Source organism: Lycium barbarum, chromosome 4 (assembly GCF_019175385.1).
Source record: "Lycium barbarum isolate Lr01 chromosome 4, ASM1917538v2, whole genome shotgun sequence".
Taxonomy (NCBI): domain Eukaryota; kingdom Viridiplantae; phylum Streptophyta; class Magnoliopsida; order Solanales; family Solanaceae; genus Lycium; species Lycium barbarum.
In genome coordinates, this window is record NC_083340.1 from 8,922,635 (window position 1) to 8,941,140 (window position 18,506).

The following is an 18,506-nucleotide window of genomic DNA, read 5'->3' on the forward strand; positions in this document are numbered from 1 at the left end:
GAGGATGATATTGAGGACTTGTATTCTGATGATTATTAAGAATGTTGTGATTTTAGTTTTAAGTTTAATTTATGGTGATGTTGTTATTTTGAAGAATATTAGTATGTTTAGTTTTTCATCAACTCAAAGACATGAATTGATGAATGTATTTTAAGTTTTTTTTTTATGATTGTATTTTTACTACTTTTAATTAATTATTAATGAACACGTTTAAGTATTCGTAAAGAACTTAAAGCTAATGACACCAAGCCTTCAAACGAAAATGGCGTTCAAGCACTTTTCAGCCACTAAAACGGCCATCCGAAGATTTTCTTATCCTTGATGTATTGAGCCTACCTTATTAATCGCACAAAAATAAGTAGGGTTGTATAAAAAATATTGAAGTTTCGAGCTCCTGAAGCATGATTAATCTATAGTCAAAGCACGTTAAAAAAGTGTAATGAAAGAAGGGTTAACCAAAAGGGCCGGAAAAAAAAAAAAACGGACGCTTTAGCGCAGTAATTTACTGCGCTAAAGGCATTTTTGTAACTTTTTTTTTGTTTGGATAATTTGGTTCAAAAACTTTTTTTTGACGCTATTTTGGTTACAGATTCTATTTACTTACACCACACACCCTGCCCCCACCCCCCAAAAAAATCGGCAAAAAATCAAATAAGTGAAGAAGGAGAGAAGAAAACTCTAGCTATTACAAAGGGCATGAACCTAGTCCCAATGAAATTGGGACCGCTTTCCTAAATATCATGCCCTATGTCCAATGCTCTTGAGTTCAATGTCACTTCATTCTTAATTTTGATATTTCACTCAGTATTTTTAAGGCTTGACTTATCCAAATTCACATTGAAAGTTTCGTTTGGAGTAAATCGCTTCCTATTAACAGTTATTCCAATCACAGGTTTCCATTCAAAACATGTTGTTAAAGATGGAAGGGTAATTACCACCGACCCAATCAGAACTTTGGTGTTACTTCACTTCATTATGCTATCCCCTAGATGATGACATTTCCAATTCCAAATGAAGATCCTATTTTCTCTACGGTTGTCAGGGGTAAAATGAAATTTTTCATTTGATTTTCTATTTTCTCACTGAAAACAACCAATAAGTATGCAAAATACTAAGCTCCCGTTTGGCCATAGATTTTGGGAGCATATTTTGAAAATTTGTTTTTAAGTTTGGCCATAAAATTTTGACAGATTTTGAAGCTAAATCTTCAAATTTTGGCTCAAACCTATTTTTAGGTCAAGATCTATGTTTTGGCATTTTCAAAACTTTTCAAAACTACCCCAAACTTTTGTATATTATAAAAAATCCATCTATTTATGACCCATTTAATTCTATTTATCACGTTCTTAAAGCAGTCTCTTCTAAAAAGTGAAGATTGTTCGTACAATGTGGGAAGATTATATTAAATAATAGTTAATTACTGCCGTTGTTTTTTTTCTTACACGGATGGATCTTTGTATTATAATTTGAATTGTAGTAGCTAGTAAGTGTGTTATTAACACTTGTTATTAAAATATCATGTTCTGCATGGTTTGATTTACCAAGTATGTATGTTTTGCATGGTTGGCTATTCTTGATAGTTTTTTGAACTTATGGATATAAGTAATGTTTCATGTTTTTCAAAACAAAAAGTGAAATATGTTTTGAAAAACTATAGTCAAACACATTTTCAAAACTTGAAAAACTTCACCCAAATTTATTTATTTTTGGGAATCTATGATCAAACGCTAGCTACGATTCCTGTCCATTCAAAAGTTAGGTTGTATAGCAATTCAAATTACTTTGCAATTGCAAGAATCAAACAATTTTTGTCTTGAAACTTTAATAGAAAGTCTAACAAGATTAGACTGTACTGCAACAAATGCGGAAATGACCAATGAAACTATCATGTACTCGCTCATGTATTTAACCTACTTATTATTCAAAATATTCTTGTACTAAATGTCATGAAGATCCGATTTTCGAAAAATTAAACGGTAAATACTTAACAGATTAGTAGATTGTTCTCAAAAGCTAGTCCAAAGCACTCTTAAAAACCCTATAAACATATAAATTTTATATCTTATAAAACTATGGAAACTAAAATACCTTTTTAACCTTGTCAAAGAAAAAAAATAAAAAGAGAAAGGGGTGTAAAAGTAATTATCGTAAGTAAATAGGGAATAAGAGATACTTTAGGGCTCGTTTGGTATAAGGGATAAAGATAAATAATCTCGAAATTATATTTGAGATGAATTTATTTCACATTTGGTTGAGATAAAATGACGATATAACTATTCCTGAAATTAGTTATTCCAAAATTATAATGTTTTTTTTTTTTTTTTTGTGAAAGTGAAATAATTAATTCCAAAATAAATTATCTTGTATTACTTTTCCAATCAAACCCCTTAGAGTTTAGAGGATCAGCATTGAGCGCCCACAAACGATTGACTATAGTGGTGGCCCACTATCCAGCTCAGCAACAGACAAAAGACATAAGATACAATACGTGGCACCCTACACTTGCTGACAAACCCCTGTGGGGACCTATTTATTTAATAAGGATATTTCTAAGTTCAGAATAAAGACCCTGTTTTTAATAAAGAGGTACACTTGAAACCCATCTCCTTTTATCCTTTCTCTTTTGGCATTGGACCATTTATTCAGGGCAGCAAATGTTGTGTTACTCAGTGACTGTCCCGAACTTGTCACAAGCATATAATATCTTTTGTTTTTCCTCCTCGCTAAGTAATGATTAATTTGAATTCATACAGCATAACGTTCGTTAAAGGGAGAATTCACTTACCCATTTCTTTTTTATTTTCAACACTCAATCCTGATCTTTAACTAAAAGTAGACAAATCTTATTCATCTCACCATAATCTTTGATGATAGCATATAATATCTTTACTCAAACTTCTCAAGTAATTTGTTCTAATGTCCATAAAAAAACAAAAGGCACTAGTCGATTTTGCTTATTTTACATAACTCACAACCCAAATGATATGAAATGCGAAGAAGATAAGATGGACACATACTCCTAAAAAAATTCAATCTATAACTGCAGAGGTAGAGTTGAATGTACAAATTCGACATAACCGATGATTTTTGTTTTAAATTTTTATTTAATATATACAAATTATTAACATAAAATTTAATAACTCAAAAAGACATTCAATTGTGTGAAAATTCTGATTCATGTGTGTGCAACCAAGTTCTATCACTTCAAGTCACATATGGTCACATCAAAGGAATTTGAGATGCTTGATGAGGACAAACACTTGCATCTAAAAGTTAAGACTTTCTACTAGCATGACATAGGTATGGGGTTCGCTAATTGAAAGTTTGAAACCAAAAACTTAAGTTAGGTGGTGAAGTATTTTGATTATGACTCATGATTGCCATACCTAAATTGCATTATTAATTTGAACAAGAATTCAAGTGTTGTCCACATCTTCCTACGCCTATTCTTTTCAAATTGTCGTGATCTTTTACCAAATTACAAAACTAACTAAAATTCGATAGCATAACGGTGGCTAGACTAGAGCGAATGATCTGATGGTTAATGAACAGAATCGTTAAAAAAATTCTCCTCAATTGTCGATGTTTCTTATGTACGTAGACTAACTCGATAACAATATTTATGGAAATTAATAAGTAGTACGTATCTGATGAAATAATTGAGGTCCAAATAAATTGCATGAATGCCAGGATTAAAAAAAACAAAAACAAAAAAACGAACACTAAAATATATAAATATTTTGCTAAATGCTTTCAATATGACGCACCATACTTCAATTTCATCCTGTATTATATTGACAGATGCCCCAGTCAATTAAGTACCAATACTAATCGAACTTGTGGGCTCCCAGTATGGAATTGATAATAGTTGACAGCTTAAGATACATGCTAATATAATTTTGAAAGTGATGCTTTAATGACCAATAATGCTCAACCCGTTTACCTAACTCACTTTAAATTATAGTACGTTTTATCCATAATCTTTTTCATAAAAGATGTTACTTTATTGGCACATATTCCATTGTTTATCTGCTTGTGGAAGACTTTATTGAACTAATCTAGGACCAAGCAACTTAGGAGGGCCTAAGAATTCATCAAACTAATATGATTATCCTCTTTATTTAATTTAAACTAATAAACACAATAATTGGCAGCTTCCACTACCAAGAATTTTGCCGTCAACGTGTGGGCCTGCATGGGTTCAAAATTTAGATAACTACAAGCTTTGATTCAACGACTTTTGATGGTCGACATCCTTAATCGGATTCTAATTTTTAAATTAGTAGATGGGAGTAACCATGTATATTTGCTATTCCCTTTTAACGGGGCAACTGCACAAATAGCCGTTTTTACAACCCATATTCATAGAATAGCCTAAAGACCCGGCCCCACCCAACAAAAACAAAAGGAATTAGAAGAGGACGACACGCGTTAGCTCCATGCAAATGGTTAATTTTCTCCACGGGTATGATGTAACGAATAAGATTCTGATGTCAAATTCACAACGTGATGATCCAACTAATGTTTTATATATGTGGCCATAAATATTCAGCCCAAGTTCTACAGCAATAGAAACTATTCATGTGACTATTTTTAGCAGCCTTTTCTTCCATAGGGGCTTCTTATGCTTCTTTTAGGGTGCACGTATTTGTTCTTCATTTGTTCAACTTATTTAAAGTTTTACTGAATTTGGTATAACAGATAAATGATAATGCAAAAATAGAGATTATGATAATAAAGTACTACTAATCTGATGACACTTTAAGAGCTGTATCCAGGCTAGCTTCATGCCATGCTTGTGAGCTAATATAGGTCATGGTACTACTGAAGGATACGGTCACGTAATGGCAACATCAACCAGCTAATACTCTACCAACAAAGGAAAAAAAGAGTGGAACAAAACGCCTTCTTTGATATTTTCCACTCTTCTTCAATGAGACAATTTTCCTCTTCTCTGGTTTCACCACGTATCAACTTGTGCATTATTAAAGAGGTGAATCCAAAAATTAGATTCAATGTGTTAGAAATGAGTGGACCTTACTGTACGTATATATTCAAACATTATCTTTTGCACATAAATACACAACAACATTATTCGAGCTAAAAGTAGTGAGTTTAATCAGACCCACAAAATCTCCCCGACAAACCTCCTTCTGTATCGATAAGTGTTAATTAGAGCCTACGTGAAAGAAAAAAATGCAATGCTACTCGAAGTACATCCTTGTGGTGGCCTAAATTAATTTTCAAATTACGGCAAAGATAGAAAATTGAGTCTCTTCAATCTAGTTGCCGTGTTGGACTATTGACATAATGATAGGCTTCCAATGCAATAATTCCTGGGTGAATAGTGTGTCAGTTTGTTATTCCAGCAAGCAGCAGTTTTTATTGACAAAAGTTAGTCACTCCTGGAACTATATATACCATAATCTTGGGCTTTTAGGCTACTAGCAAATTAAACTATCAGCATGTGTTTCGTTTGCAATAACGCCTCCTAAAGTATAAAGGATAAAAGGCCAAAACCGGGATGTATGTATATCTCTTGCACGTAGGTTTTGCTGAATGTTATGATTGATACATACCTTTACCTGATCAGAAGAGGAAAAATAAGCCATGATTGATATTATGCACCCTGAGTGGAACAAAATCGCACATCATTTGCCAGTTGAATCCTCAATATGCTGTCCACTGCAGGGTTTAAAGCTGGATATTGCTAACCTTTTATGATTTTTTTAGTATACATGGCAGAGTGGTATAACTTTGCAAATGGAGAATCTTGTAAGAGAGTAGTTGCACAGTGAATACTAGTGAGACCAAATCAGAAAGGAGAAGTTTGCTAAACTCTTTGGTTTGTGAGGCACCAACTCTCTTGATGCACCAGTTTTGCTCTATGTTGTGTTACAGAATGGTTAAAGAGTTCATCAAGTAGTCCATCGTGAAAGAATAAGATATCACTACACTGCCTTTATTTTGTCAAAATAAAATACACCGTGTAGTAATTTTTATAACCAAAACCCTAAGGAACCGCATCCCATTGTAACATTTCTAAGGCTAGGAGTCGGCCGGGAAACTCTTTCTTACCTCCTTTTTCTGCTTTCTCCGTTTGTTCCTTTTCATCCCCTCTTTTATTCCTGTTGATTCGGTGGGTAAGGAGGACAACAAGGGAGCGGCGGGCAGTAATATTGAACAAAGAGTACTTCAGAGGCATAGCAAATGATGCAAAATTTGAAGAGGTAACCAAGTCTTCTCTATTGGTTGCCTTAAATTTCTCCAATTGACTATCATACTCATTTGGAGGAATCAACAGCCTTAAATCTATTTTCAATGAACTGAAAAAACAGACACTCAGCAGCTCACTTGACATCAAGTTCTGTGTGATTCATGGGGTATAACCAACATGTCAAAATCGTCGACAATAACCTGTTAATATTTTGACAGCAATTTTAGTTATCAAAGAATGTTCTCTAATGTTAGAAAAAGAAAGAAGAGGATTACCTCAAAGTTGTTGCCATCAAAGGTGTACTCCACATACAATTGCTTAGGTTCTCCAGGACAAGGATCACAAAAGCCCATAATACCTGATTTCTTTACACCCTCATGCAGCTGCATATACACAATGATACGTTAAATATCTTATAGGTAAAAAGTACAACCAGCTTGAACAGACAAGATATCGGGAAGTTGTTTCCTGAACTAGTGAACTGTAAGCAAAGATGTGTTCATATGTAATTATTTTCATCTCAACAGTAATTCCAAAGAAAGCATCCAAAGACTAAAAGTACTAACAGCCATAGGCTAATATTGATGAAACAACAGATGGGCAGCTTATACAGAGGAGATAGTCAATTGGGTTCGTTTCTTTTATGAAGTAAGAATATATCATTAATTGGCATCAAGAAGATGCAAAATAGTGCAAAAAATAAGTAATCTTAGCTCCATAACAGTTGACAGACAATTAACATCAAGGAGCCAACAAAATCCAAAAAATTAACTGGGCCAGATACAGGCTTAAGGACAAAGAGAAGACTAATTAAAGCAAGCAATATAAACTAAAATATGTGCAATAGGGCATCAAATATGAAACAAGGAGTCCTTAAGACTGATGAGAAAAAGAAACCTATTGAGAACGGCAGATGGAAAAACAGACCTTTAGTTGCCCCGAGTCGCTCACAAGAAAATTCAAAGGTAGAGTGACATCAATGATTTGAGAAGCCACTTCATCTTTCACTTCCTCTATTTGATTTCTGTTCTTCAGAGCTTTACTGCTGCCATACAGTGCTTTTGTAATAACCAGTCCAACTGTTTCTAGTTGTCTACTTCTTTTCCTATTGGCCACAGTTTGCAATAGTTGCTGAGCTTTCTTAGCTGCGGCCCTTGCCTCCCGGACCTACAAAAATATAGTGCTTTAGGAGCAAAGCTGCAGTAGAGGTTGGCTATTTATAAGCCCAAGGAAAGAACCATGAGAATTCTTCACAGACAAAACAATATACATGCCCTATCATAGCAGCAGAGGCAGTGCACAATAAACTGCATCAACACTTAGAAACTACTTGTGGAAAACAAAATGTTGGCTCATGGAATATCCTAAGGTAAAAGGCCCTTTTATGTGCCGATCTCAACTAGCTTGCGTTTGAAGCCTAGTTGTTTATCAAGCATCCCAATGTCTGACTGCCCGGAACAGGAGAAGCTACTTATAGAATTCAGGAAGCAGCAACACCAGTCACGCAAACTATGTATAATTTACCTGGCCAAGGGTTTTATCCATATTCTCTGATGCCTTCTGCTTTTCGTGCTTAAGATAAAAAGGTTTCACAACAAATCTCTGCAAGTATAGAAGACAAAAACAGTCAAAAAGAAAGAGACAGACATTGAAAGTCCTGGAAAATGAGCTATTAAAAAAGGAAGAAAGTTATAAAATATAATCAATGGGAGACATTTCCAACATTTTGCCAACACAAGGCCCCAGAACAATTCAGAATAAATAGTAAAGGAAAAGATATGGGAGAAGTTGGCAGTCATGGAAACTGAGCAGTTATGAAACCATGCAAGTCATAAAGTACAGGAGACACTTCATCATATTGCCACCACAAGGCTCCCCAACAACTCAGAATCAAAAGCAATGACTAAAGCAAAAGATATTTCAAACATCCAGGGTAGGAAATAAATAGATGCAATATGGGCCATCGATTGAAAAATCTTTTAAATGGGTTGCAAAACTAGCAAGGAAAACCAACTCATAGGTCACCAAATAAAAAGGAGTTAAATGTTATGGCATAACAATACTCACTATGGATATTGATATGTTGATCAGAAGAACTAGGATTTCTATCTCAACCAAATTAAGTAGTCTATAACAGAAATACATGGAAAACAGTACTAGATTAAATGGCCCCATAGAACAATTGAGAACCACCATGTGGTAGTTTAGCAATTGACTGGAGAGAAATTTTCAAATGTCAGTTTGAAGACAGAACACAGACCTTCAGTACAAAATACAGTGAGGTCGGTATCACAAATGCTCCGGTTGCAAAAACAGGGTTCAAATGCCTAGAAAGCAATACCTGCATCCATCGAGATGTAGCAAAAATGAAAACACTAACAGCATGAACAACAAAAATCTTGATTGAGACAGATAATATTTAGATAAACCGTAAGTTACTTGAGCCAATTATTTGTAGGAACTTAGAATCTCCACTAACCATAGAAAAGTGATTTTTTTTTTTTTGGTGGGTTGGGGTTAGGGGGGGAACCGCCTGAAGAAAGTAGGGTAAAAAAGTGGAACAGATGGCTGAATACTGATCATAGAGATTATAGGCGCTCAAACATGCCATTCCATAAGCTTCTTAATGCAAGACAGCAAACAAAAGCAAAAGAAATTTTGTTATTTTTCTTTAGCACTCATTTTAGTGGTGATTAGACTAGGCAGAACTAGAGAGCCTCAGAATTATTTCAAGGGGACTCGAGGCAGGTAAGTGCGAGCAAATGCCCCGCAATACTTGCGCTCGCCACTGCCACCTTTAGGCATTTCAAGAATGCCTTGCCCAGAGGTGCACCGAAGAACCCACCCAGATAACGTATTTTGACCCGAGACAGTTTAATGCTTCTATGATTTTTGTCATGGTTTATGGCTTTGAATACGAAAATGAAGTGAGGTTTGAAATTGAGATAAGCAAAACCTTTCACCGTATGTACCAAATAATTTGCAACTCCTCTCTACAAGTTACAGTACAACCAAATACCTTTCAACTGGCCGGTTATAGTAGTGCTACATTTTGATGGTTTCACCAAATTGGATTAGATCAAACTTTTTGAAAATAATTAGCCTAATTTTGGTTTTATGGTAAAACCATCAGAACAATCATAATCAATATCTAATCAAAATTAGGTAAGGTCATAGGCATCCAATTCCTTAAATTCCCTAAAGGAATTCTAGTTTTCGCAGTGTAGGATATAATATTTCATTAGTTCAATAAGTTGAGGTTCTATATTCTTAAAATAAGAGATCTTGTATTAGTTTAGGTTCATTATAATTCTAGATCCTTATTAGACTCCTGATCATCTTTGAAGTGCCTGATTAAGATCATGATTAAGAACCGGCGGTTTGATGCCACAATTTCTGGGGAATATGTACCCAAAGTCATGAACACATGTGCATGCACATGAAAAAGCAAACGAAAAGGAAAAAGGCATGAAACCAAAATAAAGCACATAAGCACAAGTTGAGACTACTTACAGGAACAATCAACTTTTGGCCCCCGCGATGTAACTCAAACTTCCAAAAGATCCCCTGTGAGCAAAAGGTGGATATGAGGTGTAAAAAAGCATGAAAATCATGTGCAATCTTGCCATAATGACTTTTAAAGGATGCTAAAAACCTAAAACATGTCTAACAAAAACATACGAGGAAGTAGGCTCCACTCCCTTTGTCTTGAGGAGGGATGAAAGGAGTTAGTCTGTCAATATATACCTGAATTCCTACAGTATACAGCATCCGGATGGTACTGAATTCAGATATTTTTCTTCCACCTCCCATTTCAAGTTCAAGTGCAGTACTGCAATATAATATAGAATATCATGAGAAGAGGCTACCAATTGATCAGGAAATTTTGTGCATGAAGATAAATTCAGTAACCTGGATTATGGTGTTTCGGCTTAACTGAAGATACAGTTCCCCAAAACATATAAAAAACAAGCTGAATTACTACGCAAGAAAATATAGTTCCCGGTTCAAACTAGAGAACAGAAAATACAAAGAATTTCAATTAGTTTAAAGATATTATGAGTTGGTAAAAGTTTCTAGGAGTTTTTTTTTTTTTTTTAAAAAGTTGGTATAAGTCATACCAGAACAAATGTGAAGGGATAATAAGGTAAACAATCAAGAAGATAATGTGAAATCGCTTATACTCAGCTTTTACGGAAATCTGATTGTGCCTTTTTCAATATCCTAGGAGGTTTGCTCTTCCCAGAAGTTTGTAAAAGTTTGACCCAATACCAGAACAAATGTGAGGGAATAATAAAGTGAACCATCAAGAAACAAAATGTGAAACCGCTTATATTACCAGCTTTTACAGAAATCTGATTACAGTCCGAGGATTTAAAAGAATAGCTAATGCAAGTTATGTATTGACTTACTCATGCTAACAATCGAGTACTAGGTCTTAGTCATCACCATTACCATGTGTACTATCCAAAACTAGGTATGCGGCAGATGTCCAACTAAAAACAAGGATCACAGAGATTTGATCATTCAACAAAATAAATCTAAAACATCATTGCAACACATCAAGCATACAAAAGCATTCACTAGCTTATTCAGACTGCAGATTGTTTAGCTTATTTAAGCAAAAAAGTACTGAATGTCAAGGCTTAGGACCTTCAACTTTAACATAGTGATGGCGATAAGTCATTAAGTCGAATCAAAAAAGAAATGATTAATTATTAACATCAACGAACCTTCCGATTCTGGCGGCGATACGCCCGTGAGATTTTGTGGAAAAACGGTGGGTGTAATGAGCACTTGCACCAAATGATCCTGTCCCTAGCTGCAGCACGTTGGACGCAAATTATATATAGATAAAAGAATGCTCAAAGTGCCGTAAAATTGGTAATGTTAACATGCTGCTTGAAGGCCGATTAATGACTTAATGCTGCATAATATCATTTGAACCCAATGTGCTTGTCATGTTGAATAAAAACAGGAAAAGGGTCTCCTTGACAGAACACGGAGTTGCAAGTATGTTATATTAGCATTATATGCACAAACAGACACATAGTTCCAAATAAGTTTTGAGTGGCCGAACATAAATAGCATTTTAACTTTAGATTCAAGTAAGCTTCCAATGGCCCAACCTAAATAGCATTTTATTTTCTTCTCACACAAAAGAAAGGAAAATTGAGGATGGAACATGAAGGGGTCACGTTATCACATATCCTAATACTATCATTGCTAACTTTGTATGCTTGTCAGAACTGTGTGGAACATCTATAGCTCTAAAATCTAATGCAAGTGGGAGCAGGAGTGGGAGAAAGCATAATCTTATTCAAAAGCAGAAACCAAGCAAAAACCTAAAAGAAGAAAATTTTCTTTTTTATAAAGGAACAACCCACTGTAAGGGCACATTTCAAGGTGCGCCAATCTACGCAAATTTATCTCCCAGATTTTGGCAGCAGAATATACTATTACTGCTAAAACTAAAAGTACCTTTATTTCTTTTCTTAATTTTTTTTGATTAAGCACCGGGTGTCCGGGTCTCTTTGAGCCCCGACTAATCCCGGGGGTGCACAGGCCCTCGGCAAGGAATTTCCCGCAAGTGCACCACGGGTAATTCAGGGTTTTTACCCCAGTCCGATGGCCCTCAGAAATTGTTTGCACCCAGTGGGTTTCGAACTTGAGACCTTGAAAGGGAGCAAACCCCAAGGCTCAAGCCAATTACCACCAGGCCAACCTCTGAGGGTTAATCTTCTTATTTACTAAATATTAAATACAAAAGTTAATATTAAATACAAAAGTTAATTCTATCACTTCTTTTTATTTAATCAGGAAGTTACTTCTCACTTCTGTACAGATTTCTTTTCAAAATGATACTAAACCAAACAATTGATATTAAAAGTACCATAGCTACCTAAATAACCATTTTAATCTAATTTAACAAACAGTTTGGTCAGGTTTTTGGGACATAAGTCTTGACCAAGATGAAAAAGCTTACTTCAGGTGTAGCAAGATTGTGCTCTGTAGTCTACTAGAAAGCTGGATTTACACTTAATTGGCGTATGTTCTGCTTGTCCAGAAAAAGTTAAATTGTGTGCCAAGAAGTAAATTAACCATTAGGAGATCCTTATTCCATATCAACAGGTAGATGACACAAATACATCTGTTTTTAACAAAACCAATGAAAATATCCAAAGCACTAATGTTCGTGTGGACTTCAAAACACAAGTACAGCATCCCTGATAACCCAGACGAAAGAAAGTGTCAGCCAGTAATTATTCAATTCAAAAATAAACAATGATGAAATGGGCAAGTCTTAAATAGAAAACAGAAATTCTTAAATTAGCTTTTGTAAGAGAATGTAATCAAAATTAAAAAAAATGACTTTAGAGCTAGAGCAGAAAAGCGGAACCTTGATCTCTCCCGAAGCAGACCTTTTCTGCTCCTTCTTCTGCCATCCAACAGCTATGGATGACTCTGGACCTAATGAAAGATGTATCTGGAAAAAAGAAAAAAAAGGGGGGAAACGGGAAAATATAAGATTTTCTTGATAAGTTAAAAGGAATGAGCGCATATCAATAATGTCAGATGCAAGAAAATTTCATGCCTCAGCCCGTAAACAAGTATGATCCAAGAGATCATCAAACGTCTGACTAAAGTTGCAGGCATGAAGCATAAAGAATAGTACTCCCTCCGTTTCAATTTGTTTGTCTGGTTTTGACTTGGCACGGAGTTTAAGAAACTAAAGAATACTTTTGAATCTTGTGGTTGTTAACTAAGGATATGTAGAATGTACCAAAACCTCCTTTAATCTTGTGGTCTTAGAATGCCATGTGTAAAGTTGAAATAAAAGAGTTGCCAAAAAGGAAAGAAGCGTTCTTTTTGAAACGGACTAAAAAGGGAAGTAAGACCAACAAATTGAAACGGAGGGAGTAGCAATTATGACATAAAATTATTTTAAGCTTCTAGATATGTATCAGCTCAAAAATAGCTTACATTTCCATGAGCAGTATCAGAGAGTTGGCGAGTCCAAGTGTTGGAGAGATTAACTGAACCATCTCTTAAGGACATGGCAAGACCCATTGTTGCTGTAGAGTGAAGAGATATATGACTGGCGAGACAAAGAACAAGTCAATATTTGGCTAAAAATTTTGAGATCTGCAACACATAGCAAAATGGATCATCCTACCGAGTTGTCTGTACTCCTAGTAAGGCTCTCAAACCCATAGACCCCATAAACTCTATTGAAGAATCTGATGACATTTGATGCCTAAAAACAACAGATGCAGCACCCCCGCCGGCATTCCCATTAACCGCCAGATTTCCGCCTATGGCAACAGCATTGTGTTTGGATATCTGAGACTGGACTTCACTAGCCATAGCCATCCTGGAAATCAAGCCCAGAAACATGTAAGGTAAGATGAGGTAACAGAAAGAGACGTTGCTGAATAATCATATAGAAGACAAACTTGGACTTGCTGAATAATCAACATCTGTATTTATATCAGGAGCAGAAAGTGGGCCTTCAGATAACTAGTTTTCCAGAGACTCAAACCTACTCTTATGTGCTGCTATAAGGGTTAAAATCCCATTGCTTGGAGCAATAAACAATGCAAATACCTTATTAGCTTATTGATATATCATGCACACCCTAAAACCCCGCAAATGGCAGATACAAACAACTAGAGCATTTCTTTTTATGATTTCCATTAATATGGAGAATGATAATAGCCTCTATGCCTAGAAGGATACTTAGTGGATTGTAATTTGTAAATTTCGAAATGTGTTTTTTGGTCTAAATATAATGCAATTACACAGAAACACTTGCTTATTACAGTTTTTATGTACTTGCTTCTATTTTTCTTTTTTCTTTTTTGAGAATGATATGTACTTGCTTATTACATGTTAAATCTACTAGAAACATATTGCTAACTATACCTAAACAAGCTTAAGCATTAGTATTGCAAATTGCAATATCTTACTATAGAAAATGCTTCTGAAAAAAAAAATGATAGTCGTGCTAGCAACACAATGCATGGTCCACTAGAGCAGCTCAATTCTGCAGACCATAAATCTATAGGCTGCTCAGGTCATTACTTCTGTTAACAATGGTATAATGTATTAAGTTACCAAAGTGCACATACAATGGGATTTCGACAACCGAAATCACTTGAGGACGTAGCGAAAAGAGGTCAAGGAAAACAATAAGGATCAAACTTCTACAAAAGCATGAGAGCGACTGTTGTGTATGTTTAATGGTCTTTACCTTTCTAGAAGCTTAAACAATCCTTAGCTAGTTTAATAGGGGCTTACAACAAAGATTCCTCAAGATCCCTGTTTCTAGTCTTTTCTGCTTCACGGTACAATTCCCAAACCTGTTTTGGCTTCATTGCTAAGTCATAGGAGCTAATACTGAAGCTAAACGAATTTAAAGCATAAGCTTGTTAGCTCCAAATCCACCAGCATTCTTGTGGGCAGCTTAGAACCATTCTTATGCAAGTTGTCCGGCAAAAACAATAACCCACATACTTAAAAGGAATTTACTGATAAACAAGTTACTTAAATGAACATGGCTTGCATATTTATCTAGGATTAAGGACAAAGGAATTTTGACATGTACAATGTGATAGATAGAATAGTTGGCCTATGCCATTCCATCGGATAATGAATTACCTAGTCACATATATCTAGGGGTGTTCATGGGTCGGTTTGGGTCAGTTTTTGCGTTAAAACCAAATCAATTTAGTCGGTTTTTAAAATTATTAAAACCAAACCAAACCAAATATAATACATATCCATCGGTTTGGTTGTAGTCAGTTTGGTTCGATTTGGGTCGGTTTTTCGGTTTTTAAGAAAACTAATGGTATTTCTCTCTTTCATGTTTCTTTCCTAAAATTAGGAGAGAATTTTCTATCATTTTCCAACTTATAATTTGTTATTACCCTTTTGTTGTGGTAGCTATAGTTTTCTTGCATTATGGAGAAAATGTCTTAGGATTTATGATTTTAAATAAGTGAATAAAGCTTATAAGAAATACAAAAAATAAATCTAGGTAAATCGACTCATAGTAGTTGTTTCTTTGAATAAATGAGTTTGAATTCATGAATTTCTTTCTTAAAATGGGCTCAAAGTATAAAGTTCATTAGCCTATTCGAGAAAAATAAAGGTTTGCTTAAAAAATATATAAATTATATATATTTGTCGGTTCGGTTCGATTTTTTCTTCAGTTTGCTTTTAGTAAAATCAAAACCAAACCAAATATTATCAGTTTTTACAAGTTTAAAACCAAACCTAACCCAAGTAAATATTGGCTTGGTTCGCTTTTCGGTTTGGATCGGTTTTTAACCAAACCGTGAACACCCCTGATATATCTACATTGTCATCTTAATCTACAAAAGCAATTAAGAGTTTAAGACAAAGAAATACAAAATAAGTACAGATGTTTACCCTTTCATAATGCCATCACCCTCTAAAAACTGTGGCAATGACAGATTTGCCAAAATTGACCCAGAAGGTCGGAGATGCGCTGCAACCTTTTGAAGTTCCTTCTGACGACGTAGTCTTTCAAGTTCTTCCTTGATCTCTTCAGCTTTGTTCAGCTTAGTACCAAGTTCCAAACCAGAATTAATCCCTTCCATACCGTATATGTCATATATTTGTCTTTTCGTCTCATCCGATAAAATTTCATAAGCTTCACATATTCGTTGAAAATTCTCTGTTGCAATTTCCTTCATCTGAAACAGGACAAATATGCCACTATATATTCACAACTTGACCTTCATAAGCAGGAAATCAAGAAATCCAGACAAGTTATCCCAACACTTGGCAATTATCTAATATCTTGTAATAATGTTGCTAAGATTTCAAAAATATAGATTTTCTTGACCTCGCTGTGAAATCCCCACCTCCTCAACCCCCTCAACTAAGAGGAGAAAAGAAGTTCAATGTCTTGAAATTTTTTACCACATTCTTCACATTGGGAGGAACTTTTACTCTTGTTACCTTTTTCTTCAATGAGACAAGGTTTCTACATGAAATTCAAACAATAATTGCACAAAGAGCGAAACGTAACAATCTCAATAGATAACTTATATAATGTCCCAGAACTTAATAGCCTAAGCACTGAGAAAGATCTATATCCTAGTTTTGAGATATATAAAGCCCTGAACCATAATAATGGTTGTATAGCAAAGATACCTATATTTGCCAAATAACAAATATGTAATACAGTACTAATGAGTCTTCCCCTAACAATCCCATCAGATAGAACATGAGAAATATGACATTAACTTGACCATCATAAGCAAGAAAATAAGGAAGCTAGACACATACAAATTTCGGTCTACAGTTACCACTGTTGCATATATCTTAAATATAGTTTTGTTTGACTCAATAGTAGGTTTTCCCCATCCCCCAATCGCAGAAACTAAGAAGAGTAAAAAAGTTGAAGAGCTGGCAGCTATTAAATTTTCTACCACATTCTTCCCCATTGAAGACGCTTCCTCTCTTCAGATCAGAGTAAAACATTAACAACTGTCTAATCGCTTATAGAAAAGTTGAATTTATCTAATCAATATGCCATTTGCAATGCAAAAACAAAAGCATAGAGAAAAGAATCGACATACCAATTGCAATGCAAAATACCCGAAGAAAATTGAGTAAAAGCACGCACAGCTGCTTTCCACCAATATCAAAGGCGCAAACAAAACTAGCCGTAGGTATGAAACATATCAGTCAAGCAACTACTACTCAATGGCAAACTAGTTGAAGTCGACTAGATGAAGGTTCTACATATACATTCCATCTAATTAGAACCGCTCCATTCCAATACTACATAATTAGTCACTTAAAGGGGAAAAAAGGCAAACTAGCGGTTCTCTGAAGATTAGTTTAATTGACTATACGAATCTTCTACATTCATTCCATTTTATTCAGACCCCTCTAATTTCAATAAATCATAGACAAACTAGCAGTTCTCTGAAAACTAGTTCAGTCCCGCTATACGAATCTTCAATATCCATTCCATTCTATTCAGACCCTTCTCATTCCAATAAACAATAGGCAAACTAGTGGTTCTCTGGAAATTAGTTCATTTCCGCTATACGAATCTTCTATATCCGTTCCATTCTATAATAGACAAATCATGGGTTCTCAATAACTATTACAATTCCAAATTGTTGAACTCAGCCTCAACCACAAGCTAGTTGGAGTTGAGCTATATGAACCCTCTGTATCCATTCAGTTCTATCCAGGCCCACTTAGTTCCAATAACAAATAATTTATCCTTTAATTCAGGTAGCAAGTGGAAGGTGAGCTCAAGCTAACACCTTCAACTCCATACCAAAACTAGTACAATACCAAAACATACAGTACAACAACAACATACCTAGTGAAATCACACAAAGTGGGGCCCTCGGCACGAGGACAAGCAATTCAGAGCCGTATAAAAAGTCATGGCAAAATACAATAAAAGCATGACAAACATGTCTGGGGAAAAAAAAAAAAAAAAGGAGTTTGCAACTGGCACAAATTAATACAATAACCAAAGTCCAAGAAACAACAAATCGAATGACACGAAACTAGAAGAATATAGCAAAACATAGAGTGAAAATAAAGAGTAAACTGAGTACCTCTTGAGCTTGATATTTATCAGGGTGATAGATTTGAGCCCATTGACGATAAGATTTTCTAATTTCTTCATCAGAAGCTTCTGGAGATATATGAAGCAATGCATATAACTCTCTATTTTGCGCCCCACTTTCTTCTTCTTTCATTATTGATATTAAACTTTAGGGTTTATATAAGAATGTGAAAAAAAGGTAGTAACAGAGTAGATTTTGTATATACGTGTGACAAATGGTGTTAGTGATATTGAGATATGAATAAACCCTTGGTTTTTGTTTCGTGTGGGTGGGTTTACAGAGTCGCCATTTCAGAATATTTTTACTTGTTTGTCAAGAACTATGACTAGTCACTGACTTCGTTAGATACCACAATTGCTTTTTTTAATTTTTTTTTTTTTATATATTAAAAGAAACAACAAAAATGAAAGCAATTGTGAGACGAAAAAAAAAAAAAAGGAAAATATTGTGGTAGCGAGCAAAAGTTTAAAGTTGAGTCTATGTGTGTGTTTGGTATTTCTGGTTAAAGTTTTTCATTTTTTCATTTCTCATTAAATTCAACATTCAGGGTTTGTCAAATATTTGATAGGGACAAAAATATTCATTTACGATGAACTTAAAAGACAAAAATTGTTTAAACAGTTCAAAGGTGGACGTTTCGGTAATTTCATTTATTAAGC

The 18,506-nt window shown here is 34.8% G+C and overlaps 1 protein-coding gene across 1 annotated transcript; it reads right to left on the minus strand.

Annotated features, from left to right (window-relative positions):
• Positions 1-5,817: 5,817 nt before the first annotated feature.
• On the minus strand, positions 5,818-18,206 carry LOC132635110 (chaperone protein dnaJ 13). Its single transcript, XM_060351345.1, has 13 exons — positions 17,836-18,206; positions 15,653-15,939; positions 13,395-13,592; positions 13,202-13,316; positions 12,618-12,704; positions 10,951-11,039; positions 9,965-10,049; positions 9,731-9,784; positions 8,478-8,558; positions 7,742-7,819; positions 7,145-7,384; positions 6,493-6,600; positions 5,818-6,417 (listed from the first exon to the last, which is right to left on the minus strand). The coding sequence occupies exons 1-13, from the start codon at positions 17,977-17,979 to the stop codon at positions 6,361-6,363; spliced, it is 1,623 nt and encodes a 540-aa protein (XP_060207328.1). The 5' UTR covers positions 17,980-18,206; the 3' UTR covers positions 5,818-6,360.
• Between the last annotated feature and the right edge of the window lie 300 nt (positions 18,207-18,506).